Source organism: Drosophila bipectinata, chromosome 3R, assembly GCF_030179905.1.
Source record: "Drosophila bipectinata strain 14024-0381.07 chromosome 3R, DbipHiC1v2, whole genome shotgun sequence".
Classification (NCBI taxonomy): Eukaryota; Metazoa; Arthropoda; class Insecta; order Diptera; family Drosophilidae; genus Drosophila; species Drosophila bipectinata.
Genome location: NC_091739.1, coordinates 16,748,950 through 16,768,293, shown reverse-complemented (window position 1 = coordinate 16,768,293; position 19,344 = coordinate 16,748,950). Strand labels below are relative to the sequence as shown.

The 19,344-nt window shown below is 37.9% G+C and overlaps 3 protein-coding genes and 1 long non-coding RNA gene across 4 annotated transcripts; all 4 read right to left on the bottom strand.

Moving 5' to 3' along the window:
- Positions 1–5,205: 5,205 nt before the first annotated feature.
- Positions 5,206–6,071, bottom strand: LOC138926553 (uncharacterized). The gene is made up of 2 exons (XR_011443113.1): positions 5,799–6,071; positions 5,206–5,714 (listed from the first exon to the last, which is right to left on the bottom strand). It is a non-coding gene; the product is annotated as an uncharacterized lncRNA (long non-coding RNA).
- Positions 6,072–9,030: 2,959 nt separating this feature from the next.
- On the bottom strand, positions 9,031–11,107 carry LOC108130716 (NEDD8 ultimate buster 1). The gene has a single exon (XM_017249311.3). The coding sequence runs from the start codon at positions 10,998–11,000 to the stop codon at positions 9,153–9,155; it is 1,848 nt and encodes a 615-aa protein (XP_017104800.2). The 5' UTR covers positions 11,001–11,107; the 3' UTR covers positions 9,031–9,152.
- Positions 11,108–11,444: 337 nt separating this feature from the next.
- Positions 11,445–12,207, bottom strand: LOC108130717 (uncharacterized). The gene is made up of 2 exons (XM_017249312.3): positions 12,113–12,207; positions 11,445–12,054 (listed from the first exon to the last, which is right to left on the bottom strand). Exons 1-2 carry the CDS (start codon positions 12,173–12,175, stop codon positions 11,479–11,481), a joined length of 639 nt encoding a protein of 212 aa, XP_017104801.2. The 5' UTR covers positions 12,176–12,207; the 3' UTR covers positions 11,445–11,478.
- A 288-nt stretch (positions 12,208–12,495) lies between these two features.
- Positions 12,496–13,294, bottom strand: LOC108130428 (uncharacterized). Its single transcript, XM_017248842.3, has 2 exons — positions 13,201–13,294; positions 12,496–13,126 (listed from the first exon to the last, which is right to left on the bottom strand). Exons 1-2 carry the CDS (start codon positions 13,261–13,263, stop codon positions 12,545–12,547), a joined length of 645 nt encoding a protein of 214 aa, XP_017104331.2. The 5' UTR covers positions 13,264–13,294; the 3' UTR covers positions 12,496–12,544.
- Positions 13,295–19,344: the final 6,050 nt, after the last annotated feature.

Genomic DNA, 19,344 nt, shown 5'->3' with positions numbered 1-19,344 from the left:
AAATATTATATCTAAACATACCTACATATTTAAGTTGTACTGCTTCCTTTTGCTAAGCGTGGCTGCCTGGGTATTCTTTGCTTCGTATTTCAAAGTCTGTCTCCTCACGACCATAAATTCAGTGAAACATGAATGCGACTTTTCACCCTGTCTCAGCCTCATCTGGCTCACTTTGTCTAATTTAACACTACCGTCCGTTTCACCTTTGGGTCCGTTTCCGCTGACCAAGCGACAAATATGCCTTAATACTTCGAATGGTCTAGCTCTGCAGAAGTCAAGTGCGGACGCGTGTGCAATTGTCCAAAGTAATACGACTATTTCTGTTATAGCCAGCTTTTGTCCTTGTTTGGCTCTTCTGTTTATGTCCTTGCCTTGTTTTCGTTTCGGTTTGGGTGCGTTTCTGTTTTTGAAATATTAACGACGCCCTTTTGCTGTTTTTTGGCCCCGACCCTCGTCCCAGTTCATAACTTGGCTTTCAAGTGTTTTTGCCTGCATTTTATGTATTTGGGGAGGATTATCTTTTAACAACAGATTGGCTACCATAACATACCAAAAGTAAATACGAATATGATCAATTGTTATACGGTAAGGGTCTTTTCATATATTTAACGTTAAATATTTTTATATTTTCAAATAACGGGTTAAATTTTTATTCCCTAAAACGAACAACTCTTTTACATGTTATTGTCCATTTTTTTTTACAAACTAAACTTTGAAATTCCAATGCCGACAATAAAAACACCATGTTATCCTCTAGCTTTTTGTAACTCAAATGTGAAATTATGAACCAGTGGAAAATTCATGGCAGATTTTCAGTATCCACGCCTCTGTCCTGAGCCTTTGACAAATCCACAAATCCAGCTACTAAACAGCAATTTTTTATGAACTCCTCTTCCAGCCCAACCAAAGGGACAGTCTATGCAAAGGAAAAAAGTAGTTGGACTTTCAATTTTTTTTTTGTCATTATTTGCTGTTACAAAAACGTCTACATTGTTGAAATTCCTTTTGCGAAAATTGCCACGTGACACAAAGGCGTCTGGAGCACATATAGGAAGAGCGCCTTTTATTGGCCTGCTTCGCCGAATGTGGTTGGGATTTGGGGTGTCCTGGTGTTTTGGTGGGCGGGTTTTGGCTGGCTGGTCAGTGGGGTTGGGGTTTTTTGGGGCCTGGCCGAACACAATAGGCCCGAAAATGACGTTGCAACAATTAATGTGAACAGTTCTGCAGTCGTCCTCGGCGCTGTCGTCGTTGTTTGTCGTGATTTATAACGTGCATAAAATTTGCGGTCCCTGGCAAGCGGCACCTACCCGAGCCACAACGCCAACCCCGAAAATTTGTCAAGGGAAATTCTACTAGAGTTGTGTTATTTGGAGGATCTAGTTCGCGACAGATTAACTACGTGGGTTTCAAGTTCATATGTAAGGTGGTTTTATCAGAAAGGATAAATGAATCTTTTTACTTTTCATTAAAAATAAAAAATTACTTTTAATTAAATCCCATTCATAAGTTTTAATAGTTTCTAGAGGTTAACGATTTTTATATATATAGAAACTTTTATTATTGTTAATTTGAACCACTGAAATTCAATTATAATATCACCTCTGTCTAGTGTTTGAACTTTTTAGAGTGGGTAAAGTACCCCCATTTATCCCACATCGTAATTTATTGATAGTTACCAGTTTCATTCGCATCTAATAAGCTCACCCACTCCCCTCCCAGTTTCTCACTCCCATGCATGAAATTCCACACTGTCTGAGGGTGCATATTTGAAAACTATTTTCATTGCGGTATAATTTATGGGGCAAACACAAATTACATAATCGTTTGGCCATTTATGCAAATTAATTGAAAACTGCATCCTCCGGTTTATTCTCGATTTTTACCCTTGGCTTTCTTTTCCAATTTGTTCCTGTTTATTTTTGCAAATCTTTGGCTGGCATTTGCTTGGCTTTGAAGCTATTTGAGGTACAATACCTTTTCTCTTTTCTTTCCTTTGGCATTTTGCAGTTGGTGCAATTTTTTTCTTTCCAATTTACAATAAAATTCAATAAGGTGTTGGGGATGGACTTAATGGAGATTGACTGACAGTAACTGCCAAATGTGTTCCGGGGCTTTATCCCAACGTGAACGCCTGTGTGTTTCGGTGTGTAATGCAATTTTATGTGTGCCTGTGTATAATATATCGGTTCGTGTGTGTATTCTCAATTTTTGGCGAATCTAAATCTGGTCCGACCTGGCTGAAAGCTATTTCGTTTTACCAAAAAACGAAAAATTTGCAAAAAATGGCAAAGGTTGACATATCCGGAAGTTAGAAATGCAATGAAGGAAGCCTTGAGTTGAATATTCAACTTGGTTCAATACACATTCGTTCTTTAAAACTTGATATAATAAGTATGTTCCAGTTTGCTTAAATATTTTTTAATAAACTTCTTTAAATGAAAGTTAAGTTATAAACTTTTCTTCCAAAACACTTATTTTTATGAGTATTTTTCATTACTTCAAATGCCATTTCAAGAGCAAAGCACAATCATTTTTAACACGCATACGCCCTGTTGCACCCTCATAAAATATTGTCTCCATTTCAGTACTATGTTGTGTCTTGTTTTGCTTCTCCCTTGGAGTTATGGTAGAGTATGGTATGGAGAATTTTTTAATTTTTAAAACTAGCAAATATAACAAATTGCGAGGGCTGGCAAATACACAGACTAAGAGTGAGTGGTTACAGTGACTCCGAGTTTCAAGCTCCGCACAATCAGCAAAAGTCAGCCAGCTATGAACAAAAGTTAAACAGACAAAACAAAGTGCAAAGTGCATAGGGCGGGAGGCAGGGGAGCTTGCAGTTGACATTTATAAATTTCACACGCAGGGCGCGTGAAATAGCAAAGCCAGTTTAAAGTTGAAACATTTGCGTAATTAGCGGCAGGCTTTGGCGTTGGTGGCAGCTCGAAAGGTGCAACGGCGGCATAAGGAACTGGAAAAAGGCGGCAATAAAAGTGCCGCGAAAACAAGTCAAGGCAACAACTTTAAGTGTTGGCGCAAATTACGTACCGAGGACTTAATTAAATTGTAACAATTTCTCTATTTTTTCCCGTCTTGGCCGTGTTGGCTTTTGGCCAAATGCATGTTTGCAAACTGAAGCGGCTGACAATTTACTAATGTCAGCGGTGTAAAAGTTCCAGCCCGGAAATGTGGGCGCTTGGTCGAGAGACATACGAGTCTTTGTGTTTTGGTTCCGGTTTTTAGTTTTTAATTTTTTGGAATCTTTCGGCAACTAAAAATTCCATGTACAATATTAGGCAACTATGTATATGTAGTCAGTATTATCAATAATTTTAAAGTCTAGTCTAGTAAATTTTCTTTCCTTTTTTCTTTTAGTGTGCTTAAAGGTAGTGCTTTATTTATCATTAATTTTGGCGTAACGCCATCATTTACCAACCCACTGACATCTGTCTGTTATATTGTGCGTAAAGTCGGGCGATAAGTAATTTTTTTTAGAGACACTCCCACACCCAATTGTCCTGCCATTGCGGTAACCAGTAAGTGAGGATTATCAATCGCGAAATCGTCAGCATCGTCATGCGAATCATCGACGTAATGGCCGCCGGTCGTGGCACGTTTGTCGCTTTATTCTGTTTGCTTATGAGCATTATATCTGCATTGTCACCTTGTTGGCCATTTAACATGAACAGTGCGGATGTCCTTTCCTGGACCCACCCACCTGTCCCTGTTTCCCTTATCGTTTTCACTGTACGGAACGTGAAAGCCGCATTCTCTTTGCCAGGGGTTTAAGGACATCACTGACATTGTTACTTTTACGGACACTCCTCTCTCCCATTGTTGCGACTTCCCATGTCATGTTATTCAGGTTCGGATATAAAAAAAATCGGATCTTTTGTTTCCCTTTTTTTGATAGATTCACGTTCTGTAGTTTTTTGGGATGAAAAAATTGCCCGTGCGCGTGTTTGTGATTCAATTAGTGAATGGACCTCAGGAGGATGTTGGATCTGGAACTTGGCTTGGCTTTCGCTGAGATTGAATAGCAATAAAAAATAAATGTTTTGAAAGGCATTATTCTATAAAAGGTAGAAATAGGTAGGTATTTGCTAAACTATTTACTATTTAACATGTATTTGGTAAAAAAAATAAATTAAATGGTTTTTTTTTAACGTATTGTGCTTTTGAAGTGATATATACATATATCCAAATTAAGTGCAAAAACTTAAAACTTTAAAACTTAAAACCAACGTCACTGTAAGTAGTCAATCCAATATTTGTAATGTTTTTCAAAGTTTTGTATTTTTTCCAAGTGTAGCACCGTAGAAAGAGACTCAACAAAAAATGCTCACCCAAAACAAGCTTCGCAGTTATCCTAACGTGCTCATTTGAGTGGAATCACTTAATGGTTTTATGCGCTTATCATTATCCTCCCAGAAGCGAAGCCTGCAAAACGGATAGCAAATGCCCAGGACCTCGTCGGAAAAAAGACGGAGACAGCCGGGAGGGGGCAGGACAACGAGTACTCGTCACCGCAGTTGATTCAATCAAAATTTTGTCCCGGCGAAGAAAGAAGGAGCAGCCCGCGGACATTTTTATCTGGCGGATGTTTGGCTCGCTGTCAGCGCTAAAAATGTGTGTGCTTCGTCATTGTTTCAATGCGTACATGTGCGAACAGCCCCGCCCCATCTTCGAAACACACTGCGAGTTCTGCGCCTAATGTTTCACTTTTTGGAGCGTAACGGAGAAAGGTGAAAGGTCCCGGGCATAGCCCACAAATAAGGAAGTAATATGTCGCCGCCATGGTCATCAAATCCAGACGGGGGTTCATCCTGGTGAGGGAAAGTAGTATGGTGGTTGGTCCTGGGTTTGAATGAGTGGCGGGATACAAAAATCATGATGCACTGAATAAAATATCGAGTAAATTCTTTAAATTTTATTTACAAAGCATATCGTAATAACATAAGTAGTTTATTTTCTTTCTTTCCATGAAAAGCTAAGGTATACCATTTTATGGACGAAAGATTAAGAGAACAGTAGATATTGCATGGTCCATTTCGATAAGTACATATATATATATATTTGTTATATAAAAGCATAGAACGCAACATTAGCGTGATAAATTAATTCTATTAGAATGGTATAATCTGTTCGAGTAAAGTTCTAGACTTAGCATTTGGTTTTCTATCCAAAGTAAAGATGGATCTTCGAAATAATTGGATTTTCCTATTCACTTTTGCTGCAAATCAGTTTTTTTCGTTATCACACGGACAGGATATGAGCCAAACAAGAGGCTGGCCAGAACCTAATGACTCCAAATATACGAAAATTATTATGGAGAATTATAAATTTCTTCATGCCACTTCCCACACGGAAGTAATAAATAATGGCTATAGAATTAACGCCGTTAGATTTTGGGATATATGGAAAAATGGTGCACAAATAACAATGGACAAGGAGCCACCTTTTTATAGCGGCAGGTTCACAATTACAGCCCAGGGTCGCCGCGGATTTAAATTCAGAATGGAGGTATTTTTTGATAGAAATAGACGCAAACCATGATTTGATCTGGTTTAGTACAATTTTGATCTAATAATGTAGTTATTTACTAAAAATAAAGATCGAGTCCATAACTCATTGGATCCTAAAATGTATTCTTCTGTGTTGTCATGTTTTCAGAGAGTCGCAGGGAAAGAATATGATCTAAATAAGGAACCGGCCTTAGAAAAGGAATGTGTGTATAGAAAGACCATTAGAAAAGAGTATAAATAATAACAAATTTGAAAAAAACACACACACAATACCATAAAGTTTAAAATGTATTCCAATCTGAATTCCTTTATAATCTCTCTATATATCCGTATTGTAAAGATAATATGTTGAAATATAATATATTGTATTTGATTGATAGCCTTTTATAGGATCTTGTATAAAAATATTTTAACTTCGTCTAAAAAATAATATTGCTAGTGAGATAAGGGAAAATACTTTCTAACATTTCAATGGAATTTAAAAACTATAGTATTGTTGAAAGAACACTAAGAGTTTTATATAACTTTTAGTTAGATAATTGAAACTAATTCTTACCTTGTTAAATTCATAAGAATGATTTGCTCCGGTTGAGTTAGATTGTATTTAAGATTCATTTCATATTCACAGTTCTTCAATAATGATGAAGATGAGGACACATTGGATCTTATTCTTTGTTCTCATTAATTGTCAACTGTTTTGTAAATCATACGGACAGGATCAGAGCCAAACAAGGGGCTGGCCACAACCTAATGACTCCGTATATACCAAAGAAATTGAAGGGGAAGGTAAATTGTTTCAGGTCCTTACCACCAAGGAACAAATAGATTTTCCCTATAGAGTTAACGCCGTAAGATTTTGGGATATTTGGAAAAATGGTGCTACTATCGATATGGTCCCAATGGAGCCACCATTTTTTCATGCCACGGTTACAATAACAACCAAGGAAAACCGCGGATTTAAATTTAGAATGGAAATTTTTTATGATACAACCAAACCTGACAATTCGTCATCGGCAGTAAAAAGATTTGTTGTGGGTTGAGTAAAATTTTCACCTAATAAAGAAGTTATTTACTAAAAATAGAGATAGAACCCTACAACATTGGATCTTAAAATTTGCTTGGGTTTTATCAAGTTTTAAGTGAGTTACAGGGAAAGGATATGAACCATGCAAGGCTCTGACCAAAGAAAGGAGTGTATAGAAAGAGCATTGTAAAGGAGTATAATTTATTTTTAATTCTTAGCAGTACATAAAGGGTAATTTCAGAATTTTAAATTAATGCTATTAGGTTTAAACATGCATGAAAAAATAGAGCAGACACTTAAGTTGACAAGGAATCACTCTCTTCGGAGTTAAGTGTTTACGATGACATCTTGTTATGCTATCAAATGTTACTATGCTATCTTATATGAATATAATATAACTTTATTAAAAATATCGAATTTAAAACCTGAAATCGATAGAACAGTAAATATTTTATATAAACTTTAGTTAGATAATTGGAACTAATCTTGCGCTTATTAAATTGCGATTGATTTGCTCCAGTTGAGTTTAGATTAGATTTGGTTAGCTGATTTAGAATTTATTTCATATTCACAGTTCTTCCATAATGATGGAGCTACGGACACATTGGATCTTGTTGTTCATTCTTGTTGGTTGTCAACCGTTTTGTAAATCATACGGGCAGGATATGAGCCAAACAAGGGGTTGGCCAAAAGCATTTGATACCATATACAGAAAGGTTATTCAACAGGAGTACCGTTTATTTCAAGTTGTTACCCATACGGAAACTGTCAAGTTTGATTATGTAATTAACGCCATTAGGTTTTGGGATGTCTGGAAAAATGGTGCTTGGATTTGGATGAAAGGAGAACCGCCTTTCCGACAAACAGTGTACACGGTTACATCTAGAAACACCCGCGGATTTAGGTTCAATGTGGAGATTTTTTACGATTTAAGAACGTTTCAAGTACCTCCTAATTATAATCAAAATTATCGTCCTGGATATGGATGGAGTGGATGAACTTCCGAAAAAGCAGAGTTGATATGATTGAAACAAACATTTTATGTCAAGAGCAATTAAAGCAATAATTACCAAACACAACAGAGTTATTCATTTACATAAAACGGTCGTTATTATTTTTAAAAAACTGCAACGTTTGAAGGATTTTCCAAATTTTCTCTAAAATTTTTAGTTTTTCCGAAACTATACTAAGTGTAACTGATAAAAGAATAAATATTTTATAAAAATGTTAGTTACATAATTGGAACCAAACATTGACTTGTTAATTTTATTAAAATGATTGGTTCCGGTTGAGTTTGGGCTTAGAATTCATTTATTATTCACAGTTCTTTAATAATGATGCAGCTGCGGACATATTGGATTTTGTTTTTTCTTGTTGATTGTCAACTGTTTTGTAAATCATACGGTCAGGATATGAGCCAAACAAGGGGATGGCCAAAACCATCTGACACCATATTCAGAAAGGTTATTCGAGTGGACTACCAATTATTTCAAATCGTTACGCATACCGAAACTGTCAGATTTGATTATACAATAAACGCCATTAGGTTTTGGGATGTCTGGAAAAATGGTGCTTCGATTTGGATGAATGCAGAACCACCTTTCCGAAATACACTGTTCACGATTACATCGGCATTTAGTCGCGGATTTAGGTTCAATATGGAGATTTTTTACGATAGGAGAACGTACCAAGCATCAAGATTTTAATCAATATAATGGATTTAATGGATAAACTTTGGAAAAACACAGTTGAAATTATTGAAACAAACTTTTTATGTAAAGAAAATTTTAAGCAAATAAAGCAATAATTATGGAACAAATCAGAGTCATACATTTATATAAAACGGTCCTTATTATTTAAAAAACACGAGGAAAAAGAAAGGCTTTTCCGTTTTTTCCCTATGGAACTCGTTTTTTGGAAACTATTCTGGACAGACAATAAAATTAATAGTTTATCATATAAGCGGCTGGCTTTTTCTGCCAAATCTCTGGGTCTAATCGGACCTAAAATTTCCTCTTTTTCAACAATTAATTTTGATGAAGAATCTGTATATTATATCGATGGTTCTCCGCTGGTCTATAAATTAAATCGCAGTTATCATTTGTCGGCTAGCTAGCTGCACGACGTATATTAAATTCGGTTCAATTATATTTATTGATGAATATTTCATCCTCTCCTTATTTTGCCAAATCAATCAGCAGCAGCTAATAAAACACGCTATGCCCGTTCTATTATCTGTAATGATATGCTAAAAAACTCGGAAAATATTCTATTCATATCATATTTTATTATTAATCCTCTTAGTGCGGAACGGGCAAGGTAGATTATAATGTCATACTTTCTATAATCATTATTTTATATATAAAAAAAGGTATACGGTTTCAAGCTTTAGAATCTGATGTTTAGATATAGTAAAATGTCAGATCTATCAATTATGATAAATAAAAAACAGAAAACTTTAGATTCAGTTTTAAACTTTTAAATTGGTTTATTTTTTTAGCCAAATCGTATTAAAACGTAGACTTCATGGAAGGATTGTAAATGTAAGTTACATTTATTACTATATTTTTTTTATATTTGACGAAAAGTAATTCCTAGATCCTTTATCTCTCCAATAGATGCCTATACTCGCACAAGATTTGCTCTTCTTGAATAAGCGGTAGATCCAAGTACTCCAGATGATTACCCGACAAGTCCTCATGAAATCTCTTAAAGGCGGTATACGACTCCATTTCTAATTTTGCCTTTGCCAAAACCGAGCGGATTAAAGCCAACATATCACTCGACAAGTTAACAGCTGGAATGGAGGAATTGGTGGTCGGTCTGTTGGATCCAGAAGGAGCATTATCTTCTACCATCCTTTTCATGGCGGAAATTACTCTGAGTAATTCCTCTTTGTTGCCAAAACTCTTGAGTAAGAATTCCACAGACTTGTGGAAATCATTGCCAGTGGTTTCCAGGGCAGCCCTAGCGGATTGTAGATTGAAGCCAAGTTGCTGAAGGGTAGAAAGCAGAGCCTCATCCGCCACAGGAGGGGTTGGCAAATTGGATCTGAGATCATTGGAATGACGCTGAAGGAGTTCCAGGCTTTGCTCGAGATCATTTTGGGTACGTCGCAACGCCTCGACCACTAACACCCCTTCGAAGCCCATTTCCATCAGGCGGCAAACGCTTCTGGGATCCACCCAGTCTCGCCCAGCATTAGCCTCTCTCATTTGTTGGTTTACTTTTCTGGCTGGAGCAGAATTGCGGCGTTCGGCCTTCAGTTTTTCTTTGCGTTCTTGGATAAACTCTACGGCCCTATCCACGTTTCCGGCAGTTGATCGCAGAGCCAATCTAGCATCGCTTTCCTCGAAGCCCATTTCCAGCAGTGCTGAAAGCTGATCATCGTTAACTTTTAATTCCTCCAAAGCCCGGGAAGCTTCCTCCAGCTTCTCGTAAGCCTCGTCCCTTCGATTTTGGTGAAAAAGAAGGACACCTTGGAGAAGGTGCAACCTCATGATTAAGGCTCGTTCAGGGCAACTCGAGCCCCGGATGGAGTACAATCGATCGAATTGATCGCCATAGCTGCGACGAAAATTTTTCTCGCAAATATCCAAACGTCGCTGGGCATCAGGAAGTTGGGTGATGTTCTTGAGACAAAGGTAACACCACACAATGTCTAGGTTCAAAAGGGCGTAGTTGTCCACAGCGTCCAAGAATTTTGAGTCACAGTGTGAGAATAGGGCATCGGCCTCCAGGAGGAGCAGTAAGGCCTCATCGAATTGCTCCCTACGCATGGCAGCTCTGGCCTTCTCGCAAAGTCCCATGGCCATCAAAAGTGAACGATTCTCATCTGGTGGCAAGAAAATGGGTCGTCCATCTTGGTCTTCCATTTCCATGAATCGGTCATCAGCAGAAGCAATAACCTCCACATCGGCCCTGATGCGCTGGATGCGCTCGTGAAGATCCTCACCTTGCTGTTGTACACCAACGACGACCATGAGCTGCTGGTTGTTTTTAACGCCTTGGCTGGCCAGAGGCTTGAGACCGTCAATAATGCGTCCTCCGCATATGCACTTTATGTGAGTGTAGTCGCTAATGTTCAGCTTTTTGGCCACATCCTTTTGCAAATCTGACCCCAGACCGTTCAATGGGCACTTGATGTCCAGCATCTGGGCGGTGCCGCCTTTGCTGTCCACGCACCTCACTTTGAATGTAGCCATTCCCGTTTCATTGAACTCGTTGCGGGCGGCCAGTTTTCTCAAGGCGCCATCCTGCAATTCAGTTAGAGCACACTTGCAATTGGAAATGCTGATTCCGAGGTCACCGCACAAATCCCCAGCCAGGCGATCCATTTCCGACTCAATACTGCCAACTCCCTCGAAGTAGTACGGCTCCTCCCACAACTTGATGTTACGCTCACGAAGACGAGCTCGCAGCTTGATGAACGTATTGTCTATCTGGGACATTTTCCGTTTCCAATTGGCTTGACTGCTTCGAATACTGACAAATTTTGTAGCTTTTTGTACAGCTTAAACTTTTCTGGCGTGTTTGTCAGAGATGTACATTCAAAGGCGTCGATATCTTTTTCGATTAGCTTTCAATTAAGTACTAAATTATCGAAAAACAAAATGGCAATATCTTTGATCTAAAATAATCTAAATTAGATTTTATAAAAATATTCCTTTGCCAGTGTAAAAATCTGATAATGGTATTAAGTACTACTTGAAACAGTACAGTGAACCTGATTACCTTAAACCTGACAGATAAGTTATTTGTTTTAATTGTCTTGAGTTATTTGATTACTTTTGAAATTTTATCAGTCAAATGAAAGTACTTGATGTCTAGTGTTGTATATTGTTTTTGAAAGAAAATAAAATATTTTCAGAAATAAAATTTTTACAAAAATTGTAGTTTTTATTATTCCTTCACATATGTATTTATTTTTTACATTGAATCAATGCAGACATTGATGTTGGGAAGGAAAGAGTTAAATGACACTTTGACATTGTTGGTGGCACTCACAAAACACTCACTGGTGTCGGCAGGCAATTTGGCAATCAACTTCAGGGTTTTATTAATCTGCCTGGTCAACTTCATTGTGGCCTTAAACAAGTTCCAAAAGCATTTGCATGAGTTTTTGGCGGTAGAGCTGGAGGAGTCATCTGCGGCACATAGCTTAGATCGAAGGTGTATAATGTCGTTGCAGATGCTGATGATCTTCTTCACGGAGGCCACAATTTTGGCCACATCCTTGGGAATAGCTGTGCCGCAGTCATCGATCGCATCCACGTACGTGGTGCAGGAACTGAGAATCTCCACCACCTCCTTGATGATGCAGTTGGTGCCACGAACTGTTTTGAGAGCTTTTCTAAGAACCTTTCTTACACTGCGAATGAAGCCCAGTTGCTCCACGTCCATGTAGTCCTCATCGTTGTCCAGTTCATCCAAAAGTTCATCCAGTTCTGTTTCCCAATCAAACTCGCTGCCCAAGTCCAGTTCTTTTGAGGCGACAGCGTTGGCCTAAAATATTTTTAAATTTTAAACAATGTATAATCTTGTATACCTTGTAAAGACTTACCTTGGTAGTCAACACAAATGTGGCCGAAACCAAAACCAGGAGACAAAATGTTATGTTTTTCATTTTGGCTAAACAATTGACGAATACTTTTGCCCATCGATGTAGCTCCTATTTATATGAATCCCTAATCTTATCCGACAAAATTTCCACTTGATTCCTATATCTATGCAATGAGTTATCTGGGTTCTGAATTGATACTCTTCAAAATTAATACACATTCAAGAATGGAGATAACTAATTAAACCACTAAACTTCAGAATTATCACTAAATACTTTGAGGAAAATAAATAAAAGGGTTTTATATTTGCGATTAATTTATTAAGATAGATAACATTTACCTAAGTATTATTGTTTCTCAAAGTTAAAATCTTTAATATATAATATTGTTTAGATAAAGTATTTGATTGTTTATTATTTTAGTAAAGTTTTTTATTATTTTCGACAAACTTTAATATTGGAAAAGAAGGAGTTAAAGGACACCTTGACACTGCTGGTTGCATTCAAGAAACAGACATTTGTATCAGCAGGCAACTTTCCAATCAGTTTGAGGGTCTTATGGATCTTCTTGGTTAATTTTATGGTCGACCTAAATAGCTTCCAGAAGCATTTGAACGAGTTTTTAAGATGATGAAGGAAGGATTTGTCTTTGGCACAAAGCTTCGATCTCAAGTGAAGAATATCGTCGCAGATTTTTATGATCTGCTTCACAGAGTCGACAATTTTTTCCACATCCTTGGGAATCTCAGTTCCGCAGGATTCCACAGCATCCACAAAATTAGAACAGGAATAAAGAATATCAGCAACTCCTTTGAAAACGCACTTGGAGCCACGAACTGTTTTCAAAACCCTATGAAGTATGTGTATAATAGAACGAATCAAGCCATAATCCTCCACTTCCATTAAGTCATCTTCGTCGTCCATTTCATCCAGAAACTGATCTATCTCCAACTCATAATCAAGCTTAGAGTCAAGCTCATAGTCCAAGTCAACATCATTTGATGGATCAGATTCGGCCTAAGGCGAACAAATGCAAAATAAATAAAATGGTTTATTAAATTAATAAAATGGTTTCTAGTTCTTGCACCTACCTGTATGGCCAATAAACAAGTGGCCGAAACCAAAACAAGAAGCAAAAGAGTTATAGCTTTCATTGTACTGCACAGTAGACGAATATTAGGTAGCATTACTGCAGTATCGACTTATATACTCCCGGAAAAATACGCAGCAATTCAGGCTAATCTAATCTGAGCTAGTACCATTGTTTGCAGTTGGATAGGTCGGCTTAAAGGTACTTATTCTCTAAAGTACTTATATCATTTTACAGGAAATTATGCCAACAAACTCTTAAACTATTACAAAGTGAGGAAGTAATTCATAGATTTCAGGTGCCATTGGAAATTTAAGCTTATGAGATTTTCTAGGTAATTAAAAAAAAAACACTAAACAAACGAAGCTACGCTTGGAGGCATATTTAGTCCACTTACCAACACAAGAGTGACTAGGCTTAAGTAAATTTTTTCGTACATGGTAGATGAAGCTATATCTACCCCCAAGATTCCATTCCAAACACAATTAAATTAGTCAATTCCCTTGAATACTGGGCCATAAGGTGACACCAAAATTTCGCCTGGAAAAATCTCACATTTTCGTTGGCAATTATCGCACCATATCAAGAAAACCAACCGCAAAATCCACTTGGGCCCCCTGTACGAATTCGACGGCTCAGGACGAATTAAAAGCGATAAACCGCAGACAAAAAGGACCGCAATTGAATGGTCGCTGGGAAGAGATCCCCCGTTTCAGGATACAATAGATGACAAAAGGAAAAAATTTGTTGCCATTGTCAGCTTAACGCGCTTGCCGCACACTGTCTGTGTGTGGGTGTATTTGTGTGTGTGTGACACTCCGGGTAATAAATGGTAACGTGTGGTTAAGGGTTAATAACTCCCACCAAGGCAGCAGCAAAAAGAATACGAAATAAAAGCGAATGGACAGGGCCAAGACGTTTTATAGGAAACACAAAGGAAACTTGGCAGTTGGCACCCCGCGACAGCAAGTGTGGCTGCTAATGAAAAGTTCCGGGAATGTCTGTCGTAGTATCCTTTGCAAGTCGGTTGTCAATATACAGACATATATATCGGTGGGTGATTGGGTGGCTGGTTAATCATTGGGTTAGGTGGTGTCCTATCCACTCTCGTGGGGTGAAAGGGCCACATTGTGGGTGATAAAGTAAATGACGGCGTTGTTTGGGGTTTTATTTGGGTTGAATCCCCATCTTTAATTCGATTCAATGTAGCTGCTCTTTTATGTAAAGCTTTTTGCAGTAAATTTCCTTTACCAACGGAATAATTTTTATGGTGTGAAAATAGTGTAAACAAATTTATATAGAATTTAAGTAAAAACTTAATGAAAACTTAAAAACGCAGCCTTGATTAATTTAAATAAGTCTTGAGTCCACTTTTATATAAATAAAACTTCCCTTCCCTTGAGTGCCAAGTGCATCCTTCCTTACATCCTTCCTTAGGTTCCTCTTCACTTCCTTCCTCATTTCTCGCCGCTTACTGACTTTTTTCTGTCTCGGCTGCATCTGCACTTGGCATAAGTTAAACGTCGAGTAAATGTTGCTGACAACCATGATGATGCATCGCTGCCTGCATGCGACACTCTTTGCCGGGACAGGACAGGCTCTTAAAAATGCCTTGTCCTGTCCCATCTTGTGTCCTCCTTCCCCCAACCCATGGTCATGCAGTAAAAATTAAACCAATGACATGTCGGCAAAGTTTCTTCGGCACTAAGTAAGTTCCCACCCTTCGGGCATTAGACTAATATGAACTGATTTTACACCCAAAGAAGTTCCAGCCGAAAGTTGACAAGTGACAAGTCACATTGTTGTCCATTAAATTAATGAAATCATTCCGCAACTTCTACAGGTCATGGTCATGGCACAGGGCATCCATTGCTCTTCTTTGATCACGGGAAATTTGAAGTGTCTGTCCGGATTTGTGGCTCATAAATATTGAGAGCAACTCATCAGGAGCAGGCTACAGCTGCCGGTGAAGGGGGCGGCCCGACTGCAGTCAATTGTTGGTCATCAATCTTTCAAACAAATGCGGTTCAATGCCAGTGACAGCAGCAGCATAAATCCGAGGGATGGAACTTTAAATAAAAAGAAAAGAATGCCGAGAAAAGGGGCGGCTCTGAAAAGCTGGAAAAAGGGCAAAAACAGATATAGATGAGTCGCAAAAAATAAAATAGACTGGAATTTGCAAATACCCCCTTTATTCTGGGCATTGCCTGGCAGAAAGTGGTATTTATTTTTATAAATAGGAAAAGGATAAGTTGAGTACAATTGATTAATAAATACATATCATATTCACTTAAATTGTATATTATATATTGTATACGGTCAATATTTATAAATAAAACCTATTTTAATCTTCTTTAATTTGACTTTTCATTACAACTTAATATTTTAACTCACACCTGCCCACTCTGATGTCTCTTAATCTGTGTGGCGAGAGCTGAAGTTTTGTGTACATTTTCAAAACCTAAATGGCTCAGCCATCACAACAATTACTCATAATTTGTTGGCTGGGCTCCACACTGTGGACCTATTTAATTCCATCTCAGCCACCGCCCACTGCCGAAACCACCCCACACACCCCCCTAAACTGTTCTGACGGATGCCCTGGAAAGTGTGCTATGCATTTTGGCCGCTGATGTTTGCTTCTGTTGCTTCTGTTGTTTGCTCACTCATGTGCATAAAGTCACAGTTTTTCACAATTTCGGAGCTTGTGGAGAGAGCTGTGTTCTCTGTGTACTTTTTCATGTGGCTGACTTTTGTGAAAATTAATAAGTTTGCAGCCCCTCGCCAATCTGCCAATGCCAAGCGAAAGTTCTGCACTTGATGGCCAAATAATTTGTCGTTCTTATTGTGTGTGCGGGCGAGTGTGTGTGTGGCGTTATTTCCAAATCGTTAAGTCTTAAATAAACTCACTTTAGGAGACTTTATATTTTTGCTCTTTTCTTTCTCATTTTCGATTTGGGTAGATTTATTATGTATGCCAAATGGCACAACCGTCTTGAGTGGCGGCTGACATTTTCGGTTGGCTGCAAATATTCCACTTTTCTTGGAGTAAGTCGTGCATGCATTCTTAAAATTGAAAACCAATTCTTATTTTATGTTATTTATTAATAGGGCCTCTTTTTTATACCCTGTCAGAGGGTATTATAATTTTCGTCAAAAGTGTGCAACGCACACTGTCAGTCTGTCTGTCGAACTATTTTGTTTCTAGCCAAACTAGTCTTTCAGTTTTGAAGCTTTCGATTAAAGGTTTTCGGAAGTTCATCCACTCCATCCATATCCAGGACGATAATATTGATTATTATTATAAGGTGATTGAAACGTTTTTAAATCGTAAAATATCTCCACATTGAACTTAAATCCGCGGGTGTTTCTAGATGTAACCGTGTACACTGTTTGTCGGAAAGGCGGTTCTCCTTTCATCCAAATCCAAGCACCATTTTTCCAGACATCCCAAAACCTAATGGCGTTAATTACAAAATCAAACTTGACAGTTTCCGTATGAGTAACTGTTTGAAATAAACGGTACTCCGCTTGAATAACCTTTCTGTATATGGTATCAAATGGTTTTGGCCAACCCCTCGTTTGGCTCATATCCTGTCCGTATGATTTACAAAACAGTTGAAAATCAACAAGAATAAACAACAAGATCCAATGTGGCCGTAACTCTATCATTATGGAACTACTGTAAATATTAAATAAATTCTTAATCAGCTAACTAAATCTAATCTAAACTCAACAAATCAAATCATTTGCAATTTAATAAGCTAAGGATTAGTTCCAATTATCTAACTAAAGTTTATATACATTACTTACTGTTCTATCAACTTTACTTTACTTTACAATCTCATGGTGGAAAATCGATTCAGAAATCGTTTACGGTACTCCGCTTCAGAATCGAATGAGAATTGGGGAAGATATCACCATCGTTCATCACCTACATAGGGGAAAACCTCATTTTCAAGGGATCCCATCACGAAAAATGGACAAAAAATCTAAAAAATACTTTGTCACCGGATTTTGATGCAGAATGGTGGAGAATCGATTCAGAAATCGTTTAAGGTACTCCGCTTGAGAATCGGGTGAGAATTGGGGAAGATATCGCCATCGTTGTGGGCTATATAGGGGAAAACCCCATTTTCAGGGGATCTCATCACGAAAAATGGACAAAAAATCTAAAAAATATTTTGTGTCAGGATTTAGATGCAGAGTGGTGGAGAATCGACCCCGAAACCGTTTAAGGTAGTCCGCTTGAGAATCGGATGAGAATTGGGTAAGATATCGCCATCGTTGTGGGCTATATAGGGGAAAACCCCATTTTCAAGGGAAGCCAGCACGAAAAATGGACAAAAAATCTAAAAAATATTTTGTCACCGGATTTTGATGCAGAATGGTGGAGAATCGATTCAGAAACCGTTTAAGGTAGTCCGCTTGAGAATCGGATGAGAATTGGGTAAGATATCGCCATCGTTGTGGGCTATATAGGGGAAAACCCCATTTTCAAGGGAAGCCATCACGAAAAATGGACAAAAAATCTAAAAAATATTTTGTCACCGGATTTTGATGCAGAATGGTGGAGAATCGATTCAGAAATCGTTTAAGGTACTCCGTTTGAGAATCGGATGAGAATTGGGGAAAATATCACCATCATTGTGGGCTATATAGGGGAAAACCCCATTTTCAGGGGATCTCATCACGAAAAATGGACAAAAAATCTAAAAAATATTTTGTCTCAGGATTTAGATGTGGTGGAGAATCGACCCCGAAACCGTTTAAGGTAGTCCGCTTGAGAATCGGATGAGAATTGGGTAAGATATCGCCATCGTTGTGGGCTATATAGGGGAAAACCCCATTTTCAAGGGAACCCATCACGAAAAATGGACAAAAAATCTAAAAAATATGTTGTCACCGGATTTTGATGCAGAATGGTGGAGAATCGATTCAGAAATCGTGTAAGGTACTCCGCATGAGAATCGGATGAGAATTGTGGAAGATATCGCCATCGTTGTGGGCCATATAGGGGACTATATCCTATAGCTGCTATATAACTGAACTATCGGAAATGACCCTCCTTTGATTTTTTGGAGGCTAGAAAGTTGGAAGTTCTGGTAAAGGCATGAAAAATATTTTTGGAAAAACGATGTTTTTATATAGATTAATTATTTGTATTAAAAACTATTTTTTGTGTTTAATTTTATTCAATTTTTTCTAGTTTTCGTTTTATAGAAATGAAAACAATAAAAAAATTTGTGTTGAAAACCCACAAAAAAGCGCGGCAACCAAGAAGAAATGTCAAAATGTTGTTCGAGGACGCGGCGGCCTGTCTTATTTAGTAGCGAAAATGAGCAGCGGCAGGCAAGTCCTTGAAGTAAAAATATGGATGTAGCGGGAAACGGCCGGGCATAGACAGCGTTTAGATTTTGTCATTTTTTCTCCACAAAAGGGGAAAAACGGGTAAAGATGGAAGTAAAAATGCATCACTGGGGCGCACATTCTTTGGCTGATTTCCGCTGGTTGTTAGTGGAGGTTGTAATTACACTGCGGAAATTAATTTGTAATGCTATAAAAATGTTTTGCCATATATTCTGTATTTTCGTTTAGGTTTAGTTACTTTTAAGATCTCATATTTAGATATTATTAACCACTATGCTTTTCATTTAAATAACAGTGTAAAAATATTGCAAGTTGTTGCTACGGCTAGATGTTGTTGTCATCAACAGTCAGCAACATTATCATTCTAGCTGCAAGTGGCAGTTGTTATTGTATTTGTTGCTGCTGCTGCTGTTAGTGCCACTGCCACTGCTCCTGCTGCCGCTTCTGCCTCTGCATTTGCTGTTTGTCCTCATTATCGTTTGTCCCATGCCAGGCCAGGCTCCGCTCATGTCTTTTGGCATTTGCATTTCTATGCCCGTCCCAGCTAAACAATTTTTTCGTGTTTCCTCGGCAACTTTAATGGGTTTGTAATGTAAAAGAAGTGAACTTAGCTCTGCTCCTTCTTTTTGTTGAATTTATATGCCTGAGATTTGGATCTTGGGAAAGTCTTAAGAACTGCACTAAAATATGAATTTTTCGTTTAGATTTTATTGTACTTTAAATTCCCCAAAAAACAAAACTTTTAAAATTGGAAAAATTTTTAAATTGTTTAGCA

Excerpts from the sequence above, each read along its gene's own strand:
- LOC108130717 (XM_017249312.3), bottom strand. The coding sequence starts at position 12,175 with ATGAAAAACATAACATTTTGTCTCCTGGTTTTGGTTTCGGCCACATTT. Across the intron at positions 12,055-12,112 it reads CATTTGTGTTGACTACCAAG|GCCAACGCTGTCGCCTCAAA; the intron begins GTAAGTCTTTAC and ends AAAATATTTTAG.
- LOC108130428 (XM_017248842.3), bottom strand. The coding sequence starts at position 13,263 with ATGAAAGCTATAACTCTTTTGCTTCTTGTTTTGGTTTCGGCCACTTGT. Across the intron at positions 13,127-13,200 it reads CTTGTTTATTGGCCATACAG|GCCGAATCTGATCCATCAAA; the intron begins GTAGGTGCAAGA and ends TGTTCGCCTTAG.
- LOC108130716 (XM_017249311.3), bottom strand. The coding sequence starts at position 11,000 with ATGTCCCAGATAGACAATACGTTCATCAAGCTGCGAGCTCGTCTTCGT.